General features: G+C 54.4%; 3 protein-coding genes and 1 long non-coding RNA gene across 5 annotated transcripts in view; 3 read left to right on the forward strand and 1 right to left on the reverse strand.

Annotated features, from left to right (window-relative positions):
• Window positions 1-863: 863 nt before the first annotated feature.
• PA2G4 (proliferation-associated 2G4) lies at window positions 864-10,227 on the forward strand. Its single transcript, XM_015886892.2, has 13 exons — window positions 864-1,098; window positions 2,496-2,624; window positions 3,115-3,220; window positions 3,456-3,525; window positions 3,717-3,809; window positions 4,439-4,502; window positions 5,930-6,008; window positions 7,062-7,140; window positions 7,401-7,534; window positions 8,103-8,197; window positions 8,495-8,622; window positions 9,153-9,206; window positions 9,495-10,227. Exons 1-13 carry the CDS (start codon window positions 1,011-1,013, stop codon window positions 9,558-9,560), a joined length of 1,185 nt encoding a protein of 394 aa, XP_015742378.1. The 5' UTR covers window positions 864-1,010; the 3' UTR covers window positions 9,561-10,227.
• On the reverse strand, window positions 4,253-12,910 carry LOC107325749. Of its 2 annotated transcripts, XR_001559757.2 has the most exons (4): window positions 12,421-12,910; window positions 10,265-10,412; window positions 9,036-9,095; window positions 4,253-8,880 (listed from the first exon to the last, which is right to left on the reverse strand). It is a non-coding gene; the product is annotated as an uncharacterized LOC107325749 (long non-coding RNA). The 2 variants fall into 2 exon arrangements; XR_004305473.1 differs by having other exon boundaries at window positions 4,253-9,095.
• Window positions 12,911-12,920: 10 nt separating this feature from the next.
• On the forward strand, window positions 12,921-15,096 carry ZC3H10 (zinc finger CCCH-type containing 10). Its single transcript, XM_015886894.1, is given in 3 exon segments — window positions 12,921-12,957; window positions 12,960-13,113; window positions 13,475-15,096. Coding segments are annotated over 3 exon segments (1,374 nt in total). The 5' UTR covers window positions 12,921-12,938; the 3' UTR covers window positions 14,676-15,096.
• A 3,160-nt stretch (window positions 15,097-18,256) lies between these two features.
• The window catches only part of LOC107325736 (extended synaptotagmin-1), a 2,400-nt gene continuing 880 nt past the window's right edge, over window positions 18,257-19,776 (forward strand). The window contains exons 1-5 of the mRNA XM_015886881.1: window positions 18,257-18,337; window positions 18,416-18,539; window positions 18,639-18,815; window positions 18,952-19,034; window positions 19,749-19,770. Coding sequence (XP_015742367.1) covers window positions 18,306-18,337; window positions 18,416-18,539; window positions 18,639-18,815; window positions 18,952-19,034; window positions 19,749-19,770 — 438 coding nt within the window. The 5' untranslated portion in view covers window positions 18,257-18,305. The remainder of the gene's footprint in view (window positions 18,338-18,415; window positions 18,540-18,638; window positions 18,816-18,951; window positions 19,035-19,748; window positions 19,771-19,776) is intronic.

Below are 19,776 nucleotides of genomic sequence, written 5' to 3' on the forward strand. Positions count from 1 at the left end.
TGGCTGGGGTTGGGGATCCTGGCTTTTTCAGTTGGGGTCCCTGCTTTTTCAGTTGGGGGTCCTGCTTTTTCAGTTTGGGTCCTGCTTTACTCAGTTGGGGTGCCACTGATTTGGGGTTGGGGGCCTTACCTGTGGGGTTGGGGTCCTCCCCTCATTACTGCCATACCCCAGGGCTATTCCCAGCATCCCCCCTCCCCATGGTGCTCCCCATGTGCAGGGCTGGGGGCGGGGGTCCCTGCTTTGAGTTGGGGTCCCTGCTTTTGGGTTTGGATCCCTGCTTTGAGTTGGGGTCCCTGCTTTTGGGTTGGGGTCCCTGCTTTGGGGTTGGGGTCCCTGCTTTGAGTTGGGGTCCCTGCTTTGGGGTTGGGGGCCCTACCTGTGGGGTTGGGGTCCTCCCAGCTGCCGTGGATGGGGGCCCTGCTTCTTTCCTTCCTTTAGGGGTTGGATTGAAGGCTAACTCTGACTGCAGGCCGCGCTACCCCAGCACCCAACGGGGCTCTATGGGGCAGGCCTGAGCCGTGCCCGTAGGCCTCATAGAGGCCTTTTCAATGCACTCCGGTCACCTCCCCGCTCCAAAGGGGGAGGGAGTCGGGTTTCGTTTGTTAACGTGAAAATAAACACGATTGGAATAGAACCGGCTGCTGGTGTGTGATGTGATGGGGGGGATATAGGGGCTAAAAGGAAAGGCCTACCAAGGGCTGAGACCCCGACCTGAGCCCACTAGGCCCAACACAAGTCCTTCACTTCCGCCATCCGGCCCTACTTCCGGTTGGATAATCCGCGCTGCCTTCTGGGAACGGTAGTCCTTAGCTGGGCCTTGCCGCGAGTACTGCCGGGAGTTTATGTAGTCCTGAAAGTGGGAGGAGACTCGGCTTCCCAGCGTGCCCCGCGCGGAGCCCGCGCTCCTGCTCAGCTCGCGCTCTCTCGCTCGCGTTCCCGGGGTCTCCTCAGAGCGGCGGCGGCGGCGTCGGGGGGGGGGAGAACGGGCGGCACCGGCGGCAGCTCCGAGTATGTCGGCCGAGGAGGAGGCGGCCGAGCTGACCATCGCCGAGGACCTGGTGGTGACCAAGTACAAGATGGGGGGGGACATCGCCAACCGTGAGTGCAGGGCCGCGGGGCTGAGGGCTGGGGGGGGGCTGCGTGGCGTTAGGCCTCACGGTGTGTGTGTGTAAATAGGGGGGGGTGGTCCCGGTAATACACACCGATGGCGGCTGTTGAAGGGCCGGATCCTGGTGTTAAGGGGTGGGGAACCGCACGTGGCCTCCGCTCCCCACGTGCACCGGGATGGGGGGGGGGAGGGCAGGGCAGGGCCGGGCCCGGCGGGATCCACGCGGTTTTCCCCCGTCCCGAGTGGATCCGATCGGTTCCTCCCGGTATAAACGAGTGCTGGGCTCGGCCACGAGGCCACGGAGCCCCCCCGGTCTTTTGTTCCCACCCCCCCCCCCTCCTCCTGCCGGGATCACTGCCATGAACACTACATGGACACTGCCCTGTCCCCCCCCCCAACCCTCTGCTGTTTGCTCGTTTATTTCTGCCCACAGCCGTTCCCTCTTGGCCCCTTCACGGTGCTCCCCGAGCCATAAGGACGTGGGATCCTCTCAGGAGGGGCTATAGGGGCCGTACTACCTACATACAACGCAGCCCCGGGGTGGGATGGGGTCATTGCGCTGTTGTTGCTGCCCTGAATGCAGCTCGATTAACAGCAGAGGGTTTCCCTGCTTGGTAGAGTGGTGCCTATGGGACACAGAGCAGCTCAGAGGGGTTCCCTGCTTAGTGTGACAAACACCAGCTCTCTGTCTACCCTTCCTTAGGTAGGTAAGGATAATAATGCCCCTTGTTCTCACCTTTCAGCCCCTTGCTATCAACTAAAGGTCTTTATTACAGCACTCCCTCTTATATTCCTCACCAACATCTGGGACCTGTGGAAAGATTACTGAAGTAATATGAAGCATAACTGCAGTGCTGGGCTCACAATCCTTCCCCTCATTCTATAGAGGCACGTTGACACCCATCCCAGCAGCCAACTACTAATTGTACACACCACAATATGCCCCAGTGTGGGTGCAGCGCTGCCGTACACACACAGTTGTGCAGAGTAAGGGCGGTTTCCTCCTGGTCCCACACGCCCGCGGCTGCCCCTCTGCTCTTTGATGTGCTGTTCGTCTCCCAAGCAGTTTTCAAACCTGTTCCTGTAGCTCTGAGTGCTGCGGAAGGAATGTGGGAGAGCAGTGTTTCTGCTCAGCTCCTTTGTGTGCCAACCCTCCGTGCACCTCGTGAGGCTGCAGTGCTTCACCTGTGCACGTCCCAGCATAAGTTGGTTTGCTCCTGCCTTGGTTCTCAAGAGGCAATATGGATTGAAATGGGTTCTCTGCATATCTCCAGCTCACTCAGTGCAAAGCTGAATCCAGGATGAAGACTAAAGTCATTAACAAAGCAGACTTGGTGCTGTGTGATGAGCTTGGTTAACGTGTTCCATGTCTTGCGTTGCTTTACAGGGGTCCTACGTGCTGTGGTCGAGGAGGCGAACTCGGGAGCATCGGTTCTGTGCTTGTGTGAGAAGGGAGATGCCATGATCATGGAGGAGACGGGCAAAATCTTCAAGAAGGAAAAAGAAATGAAAAAAGGTGAGGCCTGCACACCAACGTGGGTCACTGGGCTGATCCTGCTGAGCTGACATGAGTGGGCAGCAGTGCAGAAACCCAACTCGTCCAGCTTGTCCTGCTTGGAAGCATCACTGCTGAGCTGGTGCTTCCCAGTTCAATGCTCCACTCACTGAAATAAAAGAGTTACTTTGGATAACAGTGTCCTTCCTTTGGGCAAGGCCGGCCCTGTGCTCAGCAATCAACCTGTAGCTGCCATATAAACAGTGTGACACTTGAGTGTGTCACTGAGTTGAGTGTGGAGAGTTGGGGTCCCTTTTGTACACGTCTTACTGCTGAGGATCAATTTGTTTGATAGCTGCTGGGGCAGGAGAGTGCCACACACTGCTCTCCTCGTGCTGTTTCACCAAGGGATTATTCAGTGGGGCACCTTAGCTTTCCAAAGCTCAAACTTAGTGACAATCCACACTGCCTGTACTGTGTCTTCATGGACTATTCTCTTTCTCCTTTACAGGTATTGCCTTCCCAACGAGTATATCAGTAAATAACTGTGTCTGTCACTTCTCCCCATTGAAGAGTGACCAGGACTACATCCTCAAAGATGGAGACTTGGTCAAAATGTAAGCATCTTCATTATGTTTCTCTTGCATCAATGCTTGCTCTTGGCATCCAGGCTTTGCATTTTAGTCCTGTTTGCTGTGTTAAGTACTTCCTCGACGTGTCTAATTACAGAATATAGCAGCTAATCGAGTCAAGCTTTATTAAATATACCTGCATCTTCGAATGCTTTGAGAAGTCACACCAGTTTCCCGAGCCATTAGGCCTCGCCTGTAATTAACTCTCTTTGTGTTGCAGTGACTTGGGAGTCCACGTCGATGGCTTCATAGCAAATGTAGCACACAGTTTTGTCATAGATGCCTCAAAGGTAGGTTGGCCACAGGTTTTCTTTAACAAGGGAAGGGACTAATGGCAGAGCTGGGAAGCCAGAAGTGCTCCTGCTCTCATTTAGATCCCACACACTGTATCTCTATCTTTAGGCAGCCAGAATGGCAGTCTTGCTGATAAGAGGGAAAAGGAGTTGTTCCCTACAAGCCTTTATTTTTCCTCTTCTTTCAGGAAAAACCTGTGTCAGGCCGTAAAGCTGATGTCATCAAGGCAGCTCATCTCTGCGCTGAGGCCGCGCTGCGTTTGGTAAAGCCTGGAAACCAGGTGAGGGAAACAGGGTGTGTGAGTGTGCCCTGATACAGGGAGAGCTCTGCAAAGATGGGCTGTGCATAAAAATATAAAGGCCTGTGACATCGCCTGGGAAGAATGGCCCATCTATGTGGGGAATCTGAAGGCAGCTGTTTGCAGACAGCTGAGTGCTCCTGGGAGCACCAGGGTGGGTAGCAGCAGCTCTGGATCCCTGTAAGGACCCATAGAGGAGCAGTGCTGCTTTTCCCATCCTCTCTGAGCACACAGCTGACCCTCTGTGCCATGCTCAGCTCTTCCTTGCCCACTGTTCAGACACCTCAGCAGCCATAGGCGTTCCCCTTCAGCACCATGTTACTATTACAGTAACCTCCAGCACTGCTCTCAAGCTCCCTGTGTTACCTCCTAAAGGAATGGTGTGTGAGAAGGCACCGGGTGCAGTGCAGGAGGCTGAGCTGACCTCATGTTCCACGTTATTTTTATTGATGGGGGATTAAAAATGGAAGCCTGCCACCATTCCTCCTTTTTTTGGAGGTGTCAGAGCACCACTTGGTTTTATCACCAAACCCTGCCAGGTGAAAGTTAACAGTCGTGCTTCTGGTTTGATTTCTAAACCCTTAATGTGTTTACATGTGTTCTTCATCCAGAATACACAAGTGACAGACGCGTGGAACAAAATAGCCCACTCGTTTCACTGCACACCCATTGAAGGTAAGGGCTGGGGAGCAGCTGATCCAGAGCAGCAATGTTTTAATCGCACACTCAGTTCTCATCTGCCCCCATTCAAACTCTGGGGAGCATTTCCTGACTACAGGTTCTATGTGTGCCACCTCTAAACACAGCAGCCTTTGCTATAGAACCCTTTCAAAACCATAGATTCTTCTTTCCCCTCTGTATTATGTTTAAAAGGTGTGTTCATGTAGAAACAGTAGATGTCGGTTTCCAGGAATAGCAGTTGGCATTCCAGCTTTTGGATCTCCCATTGACCTCATGCCAATCTCTTGGCCCTTTGCTTCAGCCCTGACCACATGTAGTTAAAACCCCTTCTATGAATACATAAAAGCTTGTTTGTAATGCAGGATCCATCGCAAAAGATGCCCATAGATGTGCAGGGTATGTAATTTCCTCCCTTACAACCAGAAACTGATTTGTTTTTTCTTCACATTGTTGATAAGGGGTGGGTGGGGAGGCCCTGGGACAGCTCCTTGTAGAACTGAGAATGCTGAGCTCTTGTTTAAGAGGTGCTGAGAGGGCTCAGCGTGACATTGGCATGTGCAGATGCCTTTCTCCCAATCAGTGACATCACTGATTAGCCACAATTAGACCAGTCTGCTGTTAATTCAATTTCCTGAAGTGCTGTAAAGCTGGCTCGGTGTCTTTGCTCGCCTTGACCCAGCCCTGGAACGTCAGCTCCCTGTTCTTGTGTGGGATGGCTTTGTGGGTCTCTTCAATGCTTTGCTCCTTTCTATGTGAAAAAGCATGGCATGAGCTGCAATGAGGAGGCGGCTGCTCGCGCTGTCAAGGGATTTTGAGCAGCCACTGTTTTGGAAACAGCCAAGTGCTGTAATTATCCAGGCAGTGGCAGCAACTTTAGGCCCCAGCTGATGGAAACAAACAGAGCTGCTGGCGTGGGGGCTCACACTGTCCTTCCTGAATAGGGACACATGTATATGGCCAGGCTGTGGCCTGAGACATGGGCTAGGCTTCAGTTTGGAAGTGAACCACAGAGCAGAAAGGAAAAGTGAGTTCAGCCCCACAAAATGAGCTTTGAGTGCTGAGACACTGGTGAGAGGACCTGAAGTCTCCATTAATTTGACACCCAAGTGTGCAACGTATGTGCTTGGAGGTTCACGTCCAATGTGTTCCAAGTTGCTTTGTTAAGCAGCAGCTCCTCCCTGGCTGCTTGCAGCTTCTCCTGCTGAGGAGACAAAGCAACCCTGAAGTCAGGGCGGGCTTTGGGGAGCTCCATATCTGTCTACAACAGTAAAGCTAAGGAAGCTCTAACACCCAAGACAGTTTGCTCAACAGTTGGCTCCAGCTGAAGGCTGCAGCCCTGAGCGCTGAAGTGTTAATGATGCAAGCCCCCATGTAGCTGGTTTGCAGCTCTGAGGTGTTAATGGATTCTTTTATCTCGGCAGGGATGCTGTCACACCAGCTGAAGCAGCACGTGATCGATGGGGAGAAAACAATCATCCAGAACCCTACAGACCAGCAAAAGTGAGCATCACCTCTGGAGCTTTCTCCAGTGTGTGGGAGGGGTGGGGCTAGGGCTGGGATTCTGATCCTATTTCTCACTTTCTTGGCCGTGATATCGAGTGGGGGTGGAGCAGGTATGTTTGCACCTAGTGGCCGAGTGCCACCGTGGCAGAATTTCACCAGGGAAGGCTGCTCTCTGTGCTGCCTCTTGATTGAAGTCTGACCCAGAATGGATTCGCTCCCCCTGTACCTTGTTTGCCTGAACACAAGCTGTGGCTTCTGTGCTTGGGGTTTGTTCTGAGAAAGAAAGACTGAAAGTCAGTGGCATGGGACTGCTGGCACCTGCAGGTGTTCTTGGTTGCTGTCCAGTTTCTCGAAGGAGTCTCCATCAGTAAATCACAGCCTTGGGGGCTGCCAGCAAAATAACCAATGACTGCTGGCTGTAACAGTGGATGCTCGTTCCCCAGGAGGCCTGCCAAGGCCTGCTGTTGTCTCACAGAAGCTGCCAGGAGCCCACTGGAGGGTGATCGCTGTCAGCGGGATGGCAGGATGATTCTGAGCTAATGAGCAGGACGTGTCACTCTGTTCTGTTCCAGCATCTTCTCCCCCTCAGGGATGCAGTCAGGGCAGAGTCTCAAGCTGCGTATTCAGAGCTCAGTGGTTTAATCCAGAGCTTGGCTTCCAAGGTCTCAGGTATAGTGATAAGCCAGGTGTGGTGGGCCCTTGGTCTGCCTAGGATGTGACCACAAGTTCACAGAGCTGGTGCTGAGAGTATCAGAGACCTCCCCCCATTCACTGGGGATGGAGTGACTTGTTATGGGCAAGAACACCACTGGTTTGTCATTGTTTTTCTCTGCCAGCTTGTCACTGACCAGCTCTAGTGCCTGACATGCAAGTCTTCAACTTCTGTGCCAGCTTTTGCTCTTCTGGTTAAGGTCCTGGTTGCTTTGTGTCACCCTAGCACTGCTTTGTGCCCATTCACCCTCTGGCTAAGCTCAGCGTGGGCTTTGTAGCCACAAAGGTTTTGTCTTCTCTCCTTCCCATTCTTTGACTCACCAAACCTCTTTCTTCCAGGAAGGACCACGAAAAAGCAGAATTTGAGGTTCACGAAGTTTACGCTGTTGATGTTCTTGTCAGCAGTGGGGAGGGAAAGGTGAGTCCTGGTGGTCAAAGCAGCACATTTCCAGTCATCACCCATGAGTGGTGCTCATGGCTGGATCATTCTACGTGCCAATCCCAGCAGGGAACCTCTGTGCCATTTTAGGGGTAGATTTTTTCCATCAGAATTAAGGTGTGTCAGAATACAGCTCTTGTCAGACGGAACTGCCCTGACTTACATGGGCTGCTGGTTGATATACTTGAGGATGTGCTGCTCTGCTCCTTCCCTGCTCTCACCTCCGTTTGTGTTTTCAGGCAAAGGACGCTGGGCAGAGAACTACAATTTACAAAAGGGACCCCTCCAAACAGTATGGTTTGAAGATGAAAACCTCCCGTGCCTTTTTCAGTGAGGTGGAGAGGCGCTTTGATACTATGCCATTTACTCTCAGGTATTTGCTTTTATTCGTCACCTCCTCGTGTGCTCTGAGCTGGATGCTTTGCATGAGCTTACAGACTGTGCTGACAGCAAAAGTGATTTGATTGATTATCTACCGCAGAGGTGGAGGCAGCATTGCTGCTTTATGTTGTGGTTTGCTGTATTTGAGCCTCAGAGTGGGTGGAGGAAGGAAGTTACAGGCTTAAGCTGGAATCCCGGGCACAGTTATGAGGACAGGAGAATCTCCTGTGCCTTTAGTGGCAGGTGAAGAGCCTGGAGTTGTGGTTAAAATAAAATGCTATCGGGTTTGCAGCATGAAGAGGCAGATCCAGTCAGTTTTTCTAAGCATTCACTCTGAAAATAAGGAAACAGCGTTGGCTTGACAGCCTCTTTCCGTCCTTAAATCCACTTGTCTTGTCTGCTCTCTGAAGGCAATAGTTCTTCCAGCAGTTCCCTGTTCTGACAGCAGCACTGCTGGGCAAGAGGGACGTAAAGTAAACAGTCTCCAGCTTGAGCCCAGGGGCAGCTCTGAAGCCTATGGGGTGGAATCTGCCTCAGCTGTGTCTCCCATTCCTCTGCAGGGCATTTGAAGATGAGAAGAAGGCCAGGATGGGGGTGGTGGAATGCGCCAAACATGAGCTGCTCCAGCCCTTCAACGTCCTCTACGAAAAGGAAGGTGAGTGCTGCTGAGGGGAGGGATGGGAGCTGGATGGGAACTGGTGTTCAGCACTTCCCCCAGCCTCGTGCTGACTGCTGCTGTTTCAGTGCCAGCCAGAGAGATGCTTTGAGGGCCCTGGCATCCGTCCTCCAGGAAACTCAACTACCTGTTGGATTCTGGGTCTTGTTTTGGAGTCATTCCAGTGCTTAGTTGGGATTTCTCATAGAGTAATTCCCCAGACAGGAGAGACTAATGGCTGAAGCCCTCTGGGTTTGCTTAGCAGGGAGTTCAGTAATGCCTGTTTCTGCTTTGCAGGAGAGTTTGTTGCACAGTTCAAATTCACAGTGCTTTTAATGCCTAACGGTCCTATGAGGATAACCAGCGGCCCCTTCGAACCTGAGCTCTACAAGTCGGAGTTTGAGGTGCAAGATGGAGAGCTGAAGGTTGGTTTGAAAACAAATATCAACATAGAAATAGGTGTAGTGCATTGCATGGGTCAATCTGTTTGTACTGCTCGGTATGAAGGGGAGTCAAATCCAGAAGTCTGCTTTGAGGCAGGAGCTTGAAAAGCAAAAGCACAGCCCTTACAGCTGAGTTTCCTGCACGCCCAAGGACAGCAGTAGGTCATGGTGCAAGTCAGTGGCTCATTGTAATCCCACAGCCCCAAGAATGTACTTTAAACCAGGCTGGGCTCCTATTTCCTGCATCAAACACAAGTTTTTGCTTGTGATAGCAGTACCCAGCCCTTTCCTAAGAGTCACTGAGAAGCCTGGACAGCTGGCCTCAAGGCCTCGTGCCTCAGCAGAGCGCGATGCTGTGGCATTCCCCATCTGTCACAATACCCATTAGGACTTACCACCATTCCTCCAGCGGCTGGCAATGCTCATTCTGCTCTAAAGGCATTTCCTTTCATCTTCTGTCAAAAGAAAAGAATACGGCTTTCTAGCTTCTTATGTTTCCTTCCTGTCTTTAGGCCCTTCTACAAAGTTCTGCAAGCCGGAAGACCCAGAAAAAGAAGAAAAAGAAGGTAATAATTAAGTCATATTTGGGGAGGATTTAGCACTGCTCTTGTGATCAGCAGTGCCCAGGCTTAAGCCTGTTCTTGCATGGTTGTGTTTTGGGCTTGCTACAGTGCAGTGCTTGAAGAGTGTGCTGGTAATGGCCCACGGTGTGGGGTGTCCTGTGGGATGAAGAGTCTTCTTCCTCCCAGAGAGGTTCCTTTGTGGCAGCCACCACTGTTGTGTCCATACACGGTCTGTGGGTCCCTGGTGTGTGGGTCCCTGCCCTGAGTGTGGCCGTGGCTTTGTTTCCACAGGCCTCCAAGAATGCAGAGAATGCCACCACGGGAGAGACAGCGGAAGAGAATGAGGCCGGTGACTGAGCAGCTCCTGTTCCTTCTGCACAGCACCCGGTTCTCACACACACACATACACACACACACACACTCACCCCTTACCCCCAACCCTACCCCCATAAAAAGAACCAGAAACAAAAACCCAGTGTTGTTTGGGAACACCAAACAGCCTGGATGTCCCACTGAACTACAACCAGCTCCTATCGATTTTTGCCAATGAGGGAGGATTCTCTCAGCCACTTCAGACTACTTCAAAAGCAAGCAAAAGAAAAGGAAATAAAATCAGGAGTAAAAGCTAGTCTATATCTTTCTAACCTTTTATACTCCTCATACTTGTTAAAAGAGGTGAACAACTGAAGCCATTCCCAGTGAGAGAAGGGAATGGAGAGAGCTGCCTGCTTTCTCCTTCCTCCTCTTTTTGCTTTTAATTTCTCCCTTGATGTGTTTTCTTGGAGGGGAATAAAAGGGAAAGGAAGCTGTTTGTGCCCTCAAAAAGAGATCTGTGTTTGTGATCAGCTCCTCTCTGCCCATTACCTGGGGGCAGAGCCTTTCTCACTCTTTTAACCTTTAGGTTGTACGTTTATAATTGGGGATTTGGGGGGGGAATAAAAGCAGCAAATTGGATGTCCCTGATGAGACTGTCTACCGTGCTCCGTCTCTGCCTTGGTTTACCTATAAACACTCTATTTTTAAAGAGATGGCTGTGGTGAGCTTGTTTTTAATTCAAATACCTGAGGAAGCAGGTTGGGCTGGAGGGATGGAGAGCTGCTCGATGCTGGGATGCTGGGCTCTTTTCTTCCTATGGTTGTGATGATGTGATGTCCCAGTGGGTGGGTGCAGGCTGAGAGCATCCAGGGGTACCTCTGTTGTACAGCAAGCCTTTATGAAGGGGAAAAAACAACAAGCATCGAGTTTAATGTGTTTATATGGACATGGAGGGCTGGTATCCCAAGTGCTCACCTGAATGAAGGGCCTCCAGGCATTGTGAACACGACCACCATTGAGGTGAACCTGAACACAACCACTGAGGTGAATCTGAACACAACCACCATTAAGATGAATCTGAACATGACCACCATTGAGGTGAATCTGAACACAACCAACATTGAGGTGAACCTGAACACAGCCACCACTGAGATGAATCTCAACACAGCCACCACTGAGGTGAATCTGAACACGACCACCATTGAGGTGATTCTCAACACAGCCACCATTAAAGTGAAACTGAACACGACCACCACCGAGGTGAATCTCAACCACCATTGGGGTGAATCTGAACACAACCACCGAGTTGAATCTGAATGCAACCACCATTGAGATGAATCTCAACACAACCACTGTGTTGAATCTCAACACGACCACCATTAAGATGAATCTGAACACAACCACTGAGATGAATCTGAACACAACCAACATTGAGATGAACCTGAACACAACCACCATTAAGATGAAGCTGAACACATCCCAATTGAAATGAATCTCAACACAACCACTGAGGTGAATCCAAACAAACCACCATTAAGATGAATCTGAACACAACCAACTTGAGTGAATCTGAACACAACCACCACTGAGATGAATCTGAATGCAACCACCATTGAGATGAACTTGAACACAACCATCTGTGTTGAATCTCAACACGACCACCATAAGATGAATCTGAACACAAACCACTGAGGTGAATCTGAACACAACCAACATTGAGATGAACCTGAACACAACCACCATTAAGATGAAGCTGAACACATCCACCATTGAAATGAATCTCAACACAACCACTGAGGTGAATCCAAACACAACCACCATTGAGGTGAATCTGAACACAACCAACATTGAGATGAACTTGAACACAACCACTGAGGTGAATCTCAACACAACCACCATTGAGATGAATCTGAACACAACCACTGAGGTGAATCTGAACACAACCAACATTGAGGTGAATCTAAATACGACCACCATTGAGGTGAACCTGAACACAACCACTATCGAGGTGAATCTGAACACAACCAACATTGAGGTGAATCTGAACACAACCACCATTGAAATGAATGGCACAACGCAGCCCTTGGGCTCCATCCAACCCTTCCCATCCATCTCCTCCATCCCCTTTGGGTGTTTTCAAGCAATATTGTGTCCATCTGGAGCTCACCCCTTGGGTTTATAAACCACTAAGACTCGCTGGAGGTTTATTTAACACTCTATTTTTACGTCGATAACGTAATTCTTGATACAAGGAACTGAAAACCCGCTTTGTTTTAAAAGGTTTTGAAAAAAAAAAGCAAATGATCCCAAAAAATGATCTGTGTAACCGACTCTTGTTTTCCAAATAAAGCTGACTCGTGGCATCTCTTTGCACGGAGTCGTGGTTCCGATTGGGGTGAGTTTGGGCTTCGGGTCGGGATGAAGGCCGCAATGTGCAAAATGGCGGACGGGCTCTAGACTACAACTCCCAGCATGCAGCGGGGGAGCGACTACGGCTCCCGGCATGCCTAGCGAAAAGGGGGCGTGGCTTCGGGCGCTGCCCTATAAATAGGCCGCGGCGGGCGGCAGTGTTTCTCTCGGCCGCTGCCGCCGCCATCTTGTCGGTCGCGGGTGGCCGCCGCCATCCGCCGCCATCCGCCTCCATCCGCCGTTACACCGGGACTAAGCGCGGCGGGATCGCGCCGCCATGAGGGCCAAGGTGAGCGGCAACAGGGGGACGGATGGTGGGATGAGGCCTGGGAACGATTCGCGACCACATCAACGGCCGGGCCCGGTGAGGCCTACACGGGGTGTGTGGAGGCCCCGGTGGGGTCGTGGAACGGGAGCGGGGCGGGGAGGCCCGGTAATACCGGGCTGTAACACGGGGACACCGCGAGGAACGGGCCGGGACCGCGTCACTCACCCGCTGCTTTTCTCCCTCCGCAGTGGCGTAAGAAGCGAATGCGCAGGTACGTGTGAACGGGAACCGGAAACGGAACCGGGACCAGAACCGGAACCGGGAACGGAACCGGAACCGGACCCGGTACCGGGCTGTCAGCGCCACCCCGCGCTGTGACGCCGCTTTGTCCCTTTAGGCTGAAGCGCAAGAGGAGGAAGATGAGACAAAGGTCCAAGTAGAACCGGCACCGAACCGGGACCGAACCGGGACCGTGCGGACGAACCGACCGGACGCCGCGGGACCGTGGGGGGGGCCCGTCCCGCCGCACCGGGCCGGTTCCGGGCTGTGTAACGCCAATAAAGTTGGAGATGTTCGGATGATTTCGGTGCTTTGCTCGGGGCTGCGGGGCGGGGTTGGGCTGCAGCGGGGCGGGACGGCTCGGTTCGTGTCTCCGACGTGGGCTGGCAGCGCTCGGTGCCGGTACCGGGACGGCGGAATAAACCCATAGAGCCTGAGGCTCGCGGCTGTGGTGTCGCACTCTTATGACGTCACAAACCCGGAAGTAACTCACCCCACCAGTACGCACAGAGGAAACCCACAGTTCCTTCCGGGTTGCCCCGGAAGTAGCATAGAGCACTTCCTGCCCGGCGCAGAGCGGCGACCGGAAGGGACCGCTCATTGTTGGCACTGGAGGACTCGCGAGGAGGCCGCGAGTGGGTGAGTGCGGGGCTGAACAGGCCGCGGGGGCCGGGCCGGGCCGGGCCGAGCTGGGTCGGAACCTCGGGATCGGCCGCAGCCGCTTCAGGCCGGGCCCGGTTAGGCCGCACCGGTAGGCCTCACTCGGGCCTTCCCCGGGCCTGAGGGCGGTTCATATGGAGCCTCAGGGCGGTGCTCTCGGTTCTCTCCCTCTCGGTTCTCACCGTTCCTTCTCCCGTAGCGCTCATTAAACAGCGGGGCCGGTTCGTGCCGGGGCCGCCCCGTAACCGTGGCCACGTTCCCCGTTGTCTCCTCGTGGCACCGGCCCGGTTCCCTCACACCCCACCCCACCCCCCATCCCCGTTCTCCTTCCTTTCCCAGCCCCCCCCCCGGTGGTGAAGATGCCCGACCGGGACGGCTACAGCAACAGCGGCGGCGATGAAACGGGTGGTGACGCCGATGATATTTGCCGGGATTTCCTTCGGAACGTTTGTAAACGGGGCAAACGGTGCCGGTTTCGTCACCCCGATATCAGCGAAGTGACCAACCTGGGAGTGAGGAAGAACGAATTCATCTTCTGTCACGATTTCCAGAACAAAGAATGCGTGAGACTCAACTGCCGCTTCATCCACGGCACCAAAGAGGACGAGGATTGTTATAAGAAAACAGGGGAGCTGCCCCCTCGTCTGCGCCAGAAGGTGGCGGCAGGACTCGGCCTTTCACCCGCCGACCTGCCCAACAGCAAAGAGGAGGTGCCCATTTGTAGGGACTTCTTAAAGGGTGATTGCCAACGAGGAGCCAAGTGTAAGTTCCAGCACCTTCAGAGGGACTATGAGTACGAGGCACGGGGTATGGCCACCCGTGAGCCGGGTATGGTGGCTGCCGTGCGTCGTTACGACCCTTATGATGCCATATATGATGGGGATCGTTACGACGACCACGAGCCCCTGTTGAAGAGGCGGAGGGTGGACGGGTTGTCCTTTGAGACCTACGAATACAGCTTCGCCAACCCACGGACAGTGGAGTATCGGCTGCTGGAGGAGGAGAACATCATGCTGAGAAAGCGAGTGGAGGATCTCAAGAAGCAGGTGAACAACCTGATGGCGACCAACGAGGTGTTATTGGAGCAGAACGCCCAATTCCGGAACCAGGCCAAGGTGATGACGTTGAGCTCCACGGCCACGGCCACCGAGCAGACTCTGGCCCCCACCGTGGGCACCGTCACCAATTACAACCACAGCATCGCTCAGACCCACACCACGCTCAGCAGCCAGGCCTTGCAGCCCCGGCCCGTCTCCCAACAGGATTTAGTAGCACCTGCTGGTGCTCAGGCTGCACCCCCAGCCAACGCCGCTCCCCCAATGAACCCCGAAATCACCCCTCTCTCAGCAGCCCTGGCACAGACCATTGCTCAGGGCATGGCTCCCCCCGTCTCTATGGCCCCGGTGGCCGTTTCGGTGGCTCCGGTGGCCGTGTCCATGGCGCAGCCGTTGGGAGGCATCACCATGAGCCACGCCACCACCCCCATGGTGACGTACCCCATCGCCTCGCAGAGCATGAGGATAACGGCCATGCCCCACTGACGGCCCCAAAACCCCTTTCCTCCCCCCCTCCCACCCTGTGCCCACACTTTGGCCTCTGACTTTGGGGGCTGAGAGAACTGAGGAACCCTCGGGACCCTTTGTATCCACATTGAGGATGGAGGATGCGTCTCCTCCTGACCTTCAGCCTCGTGGAGGTGGATTCAGGGATGAGGGATGAATGGTGGGGGGGGGGTACCCGCTGCCCCCACCCTCTTTATAGCCCCTGAAATGGGACAGAGGGACAGAGGGATGACCCTGGGACAGAAGGACAAGCTGCGGGGATCCTTCCTGCCTCTTATTATGGGGGCTGTACCCGGTGGAGATGGGGGGGGGGGCATCACCAGGACCCTCATCGCAGCCCCCCCCCCTCCCCAAGCCGAGTTCCGTGTAACGTTTTCAGCCATTAAACACAGTGACTCCAGGCGGCGTCCCAACACGGCGGGCTCAACGGAGCCGGGGCGGGCCTGATAGGGTGGGAGGGGCCGTGATGTGGGGGGGGGGTTCGTTGCGGTGAGGTTTGGGTTTTGGAAGTTTGGTTTGGTGTGGGTTTGGGTGGTGGGAGTGCGGGAATAGAGGGTTGGAGCATCGGTGACCGCGCCAAAAAGAGGCCAAAGCGCGGTGGGCGCTGTTGGCCAACCCCCTTTTCTCCCCCTAGCCAATTCGGGAAGCTCGACGGTGGGCGTGACTTCTTGACTGGCGGGCGACTCGCCACCACCCAGGAGCGTGGGCAAAGGCGAGCGGACCGGACAATGCAACGCGCCCGTTGATGTGAGCGGCGGGTGTAGCCGTGGAGGGCGTCTGGCGGCCCGGTTACGGCGCTCGAAGGTTGGGAACAGGTCGGAGGTACATGCTTTGGGCCTCTCAGCCCTCGACTCTACGGACCTTGCTAGAGGCTTATGATTGGGGAGCTGGGGGGCGGGAGCACCAGGACTGCTTTTGAGGCCTTTCTTGGCTCCTTTTAAACCAGTCGGGATGCGCAAGTGCGGCGCGCCGCGCGCTCGACAATAGACCCACCGGCTAAAAACACTCAGGAACAGAACACGCTCAGACTTGGACCGCCTGCGCCCTTCATAGCGAAACGACGAAAGCGGCCGATTGCGCACGCCGCACGCCCTGCACAGCCGGAGGGCTGGGAACGAGACAACCGACGCAGGAGCTGCACGGCACCTGGAAGGGGAAGCGGAGGGCGGGTGGGAGGAAATGCGTGTGTTGTTTAAGACCCTCTGCCTCTCTCCGAGTGGACCCATAGTCAGGAAAAAACCAAACAAAGTCCTCGTTCATTGCTCCATGCACACCCTCACCAGATCAACCCGACGTCCCTCGCCCTGTAGTAAATATAATATATAGATATGTGCACGTGGCAAATCCACCTAGACGAGAGAAGGAGAACACACCTCCATCAAGTTAGAGGAAAGCCCTGAGGCTTCCCGGCCGCGCCTGACGCGCCTGTGCCCGGGGGGACGGCTTTTCCTGCCCGGTTCACCCCGCGGAGGGGGGTTGACTGATGGTGGCGGCAAGAGCCCTGAACCGGCAAGCACCGAGCGCTGGGGGGGGAGGTTGAAGATGTGGGGGTTATTGGGGGGCGTTGTGAGGCAGAGGTGGGGGGAGCTCCAGGTGCCACCCGATAGGTTGTATGTTGGCACCCACCCACCAATACACCCCCATACACGTCACTTCCCATAGGTGAGCTTCCCGGATGGTGGTAGGAGGGCTCAGAATGGTGCTGGAACAAGGTGAGGGGTCTGTCAGTCTGTCTGTCCATCCAGCCCCTGACAGCCCCTCCATCCTTCTTCTCCATCCACGCATCACCTTTTCCATTGCCCGTCCGTCTCGTCTACACCATATCAGCTTTCCCATCCTTCCGAAGTTCTGTCACATCAATAAGCCATGCTTGTCGGGCCCCTCTGTCTATTGTCCATCCATCCATCCAATCCCTCATTGTCCATCCCATCCTCACCAACTCTCTCCTGTGCCACTACCAATGCCATCCATAGCCAATACATGCCCATCATGACTCTGTCATCGCAAACATATCTACATTACCAGTCACCTGTCCCAATTCACATTCCCTCCTTCGTCTCAATCTCTCTCTCTCTATATTCCCTCCCTTCCATGCCTTCCATCCCGTTACCAATCCCTCATACCGCTCTCCATTCTCCATCCATCCGTCGTCGCCACTTCCAGTCCCTCTCGCTCCAATCCCATCCATCATACCGATTCCTTTTCACTTTCACTGTCCTCAATTCACAATCCATCCTATACGAATAGTTCATCCAATACCAAGATTTCACCTATGCATGCGCCATCTAGTGCCCCATACCATTCTCAAGTCCAGATCCACCTGACCCAAATCTACACGTGCCACAACTTCTGACCTCTCCCGAGGTAGCATCCACCCATTATCATCTCCCCGCCTATAAAACCCTTGTGCTAGTGAAAGTAGTCTCTTGCTCAGCATCACAAATGCTTCTCATCTCACGCGGTTCTTCCAGGTCGATGTGTACGCGCGACACTGGGTGATAGTCTAAGATAACTATTAATTGGATAGCAACCAGATGTGGCCGTTCTTTGGCCTGTTTACAATGGACGAAGCTGATTGGCTGGCAGCTGTTCTCGCTCCACATCGCATTCGCCGCCCTCCAAACGACCCACCTGCAGGACACTGTACACCTGCACCTAAATGTGGAACAGGCGGTGAGAAGGTACGACCCCCTCCTCCCCCCCTCCGCCCACTATGGGGTTGGGCAGCTCTTCGTAGCCCCACTTTCAATGCCCCCCACGGCCCTTCCCTTTCCCACAGCCTACTCGCGTTGTCGGTTGATGGGGTCCGGGCTCACCCTGGTACCCACAAGCAGCAGATCCTGCTGGACCTCAAGATTCAAGACTGAGGCCACCGCGTTTGATTCGCCACCGCCCCTCCCCCAGTCATCATTATCCTTGGGTGTCGCAGGGTCGCGTGGATCTGGCATCTCGTTATTAATGTGCCAGACCCCCCTCCGCACTGACACCCGCTTTCACCCTCGGAAGCGTCGCTATGCTATTACATTCTATCGGACCTCACAGAGCTCGTGTGTTCGATGATAGAGGCAGGTTAAATCGCGGACGAGTGGCTTCAGATTGGTGAAAAGAGATTCTCTACTGGCAATTATGTGTCAAGTAATGTGTCATAAGGAGACTGATGCAGGTGAGGGGCTGGGGGGTGTGTATTATTATTGAAGGATGGGGGGGGGCTGGTGCTGGACAGCAGATAACCCACCTCCCCTCGTAACCCTACCCATTCCCCCTCAGCTCGCCGATGGGACACTCTGAGTGTCATCTCCTCTTGAATCGCATATAGACTGCTTCTCTAGAAGAGAATATAGATGAACGCACGCGCACACTCGTCATAGAGGAGCGGTCATTTCTCAATCCACATAATAGTGAAGTGTTTTTTATTTCTCCACACAAGTCATCGCGAGACTCCCTTAGTGCAAAAGATATAGCACTCACCCTACACCTACAAAGCGGCTTACAAAGGATCTATGCGATCTCCATCATTCATACTCTGACCCCCCCCCCACCCCCCCCCCCCTTATTTCACATCTCTTCCTCCCTCCCCACCTCCAGACTCTGGACATCAATTGGACGGGGATGACCAACCTGCTGGATATCCCAGGCCTCAGGTGAGCCCCATAGGGTTCTATCAGCCCCATAGATGCTCTCAGCCCCATAGAACCACACTGACCCCCCCAACCCATCAGCTCTATGTCAGACACGATGATCATGGACACCATCTCCTCATACCTTGTGCTGCCCAACCGCCTCCTGGTTCCACTGGTGCCTGATCTTCACGACGCCGCCCAGCTGCGCTGCCCCCTCCCCAGGGTACGGAGGGGGGGGTCTGGACTGAACATAGGGGGGGGGTCACACACATTAAAGGTACCCAGACCCCATCTGACCCTCCCCTTCCCCCCTATTTTGCAGGGTGTGGTGCGTGTGCATCTGTTTGGAGCCCGGGAGCTGCGCAGCAAAGATCGTTTCATGGGGGGGTTGGTAGAGGGGAAGTCGGACCCCTACGCTGTGCTCAGGGTGGGCACACAGGTGGCAAACAGCCGAGTGGTGCCCAGCGAGCTCAGCCCCACATGGGATGAGGTGTATGAGGTGGGCACCCCTGGAACCCCCACCCCAATGCGACCCCCAACCCCCTGCTGCCCCCCAGGACCCCCATCTTCGGACCCCCATCTTCGGGGCTGGGTATGTGGGGACAGCGCTGACCCCCCCCCCTCTCTTCTTGTAGTTCATTGTGCATGAGGTGCCTGGACAGGAGATTGAGGTGGAGCTCTTTGATAAAGACCCCGACCAGGATGATCTGCTGGGCAGGTGGGGGGCACAGCTTCTAGTAGGGGGGTGGGGGGGAGCATTGGGGTCAGAGCCCCCATATGGGAACATTGGGGTCACAGACCCCCAGGGTGGGCATTGGGGTCAGAGCCCCCATATGGGAGCATTAGGGTCACAGACTCCAGGGAGGGCATTGGGGTCAGAGCCCCCCAGCTGGGAACAGCAGCATCACAGCCCCCATATGGGTGCATTGGGGTCACAGACCCCAGGGAGGGTATTGGGGTTACAGCCCTTATATGGGAACATTGGGGACACAGCCTCTATATGGGAACGTTGGGGGTCACAGCCCCCCTGTGGGAGTATTGGGGTCAGAGCCCCCATATGGGACCATTAGGGTCACAGACCCCAGGGTGGGCATTGGGGTCAGAGCCCCATATGGGAGCATTAGGGTCACAGACCCCAGGGTGGGCATTGGGGTCAGAGCCCCCCCAGCTGGGAACATCAGCATCACAGCCCCCATATGGGTGCATTGGGGTCACAGACCCCGGGGGGGCATTGGGGTTACAGCCCTTATATGGGAACATTGGGGACACAGCCCCTATATGGGGACGTTGGGGATCACACCCCCCCTGGGGGAGTATTGGGGTCAGAGCCCCCCCAGCTGGGAACATCAGCATCACAGTCCCCATATGGGAATATTGGGGTCCTGGTATTAAACTCACAACTGACCCCCCCCTCCCTACCCCCAACCAACAGGATGAAGCTGGATTTTGGGGAGGTGCTG

The sequence above is a fragment of the Coturnix japonica genome, linkage group LGE22C19W28_E50C23 (genome assembly GCF_001577835.2).
Source record: "Coturnix japonica isolate 7356 linkage group LGE22C19W28_E50C23, Coturnix japonica 2.1, whole genome shotgun sequence".
NCBI classification, from domain to species: Eukaryota; Metazoa; Chordata; class Aves; order Galliformes; family Phasianidae; genus Coturnix; species Coturnix japonica.

Bases quoted from the DNA above. Each gene is read 5' to 3' on its own strand.
- PA2G4 (XM_015886892.2), top strand. From the start codon at position 1,011: ATGTCGGCCGAGGAGGAGGCGGCCGAGCTGACCATCGCCGAGGACCTG. The intron at 3,221-3,455 runs GTAAGCATCTTC...TTTGTGTTGCAG, and splicing joins GATGGAGACTTGGTCAAAAT to TGACTTGGGAGTCCACGTCG. The intron at 7,141-7,400 runs GTGAGTCCTGGT...TTGTGTTTTCAG, and splicing joins TCAGCAGTGGGGAGGGAAAG to GCAAAGGACGCTGGGCAGAG.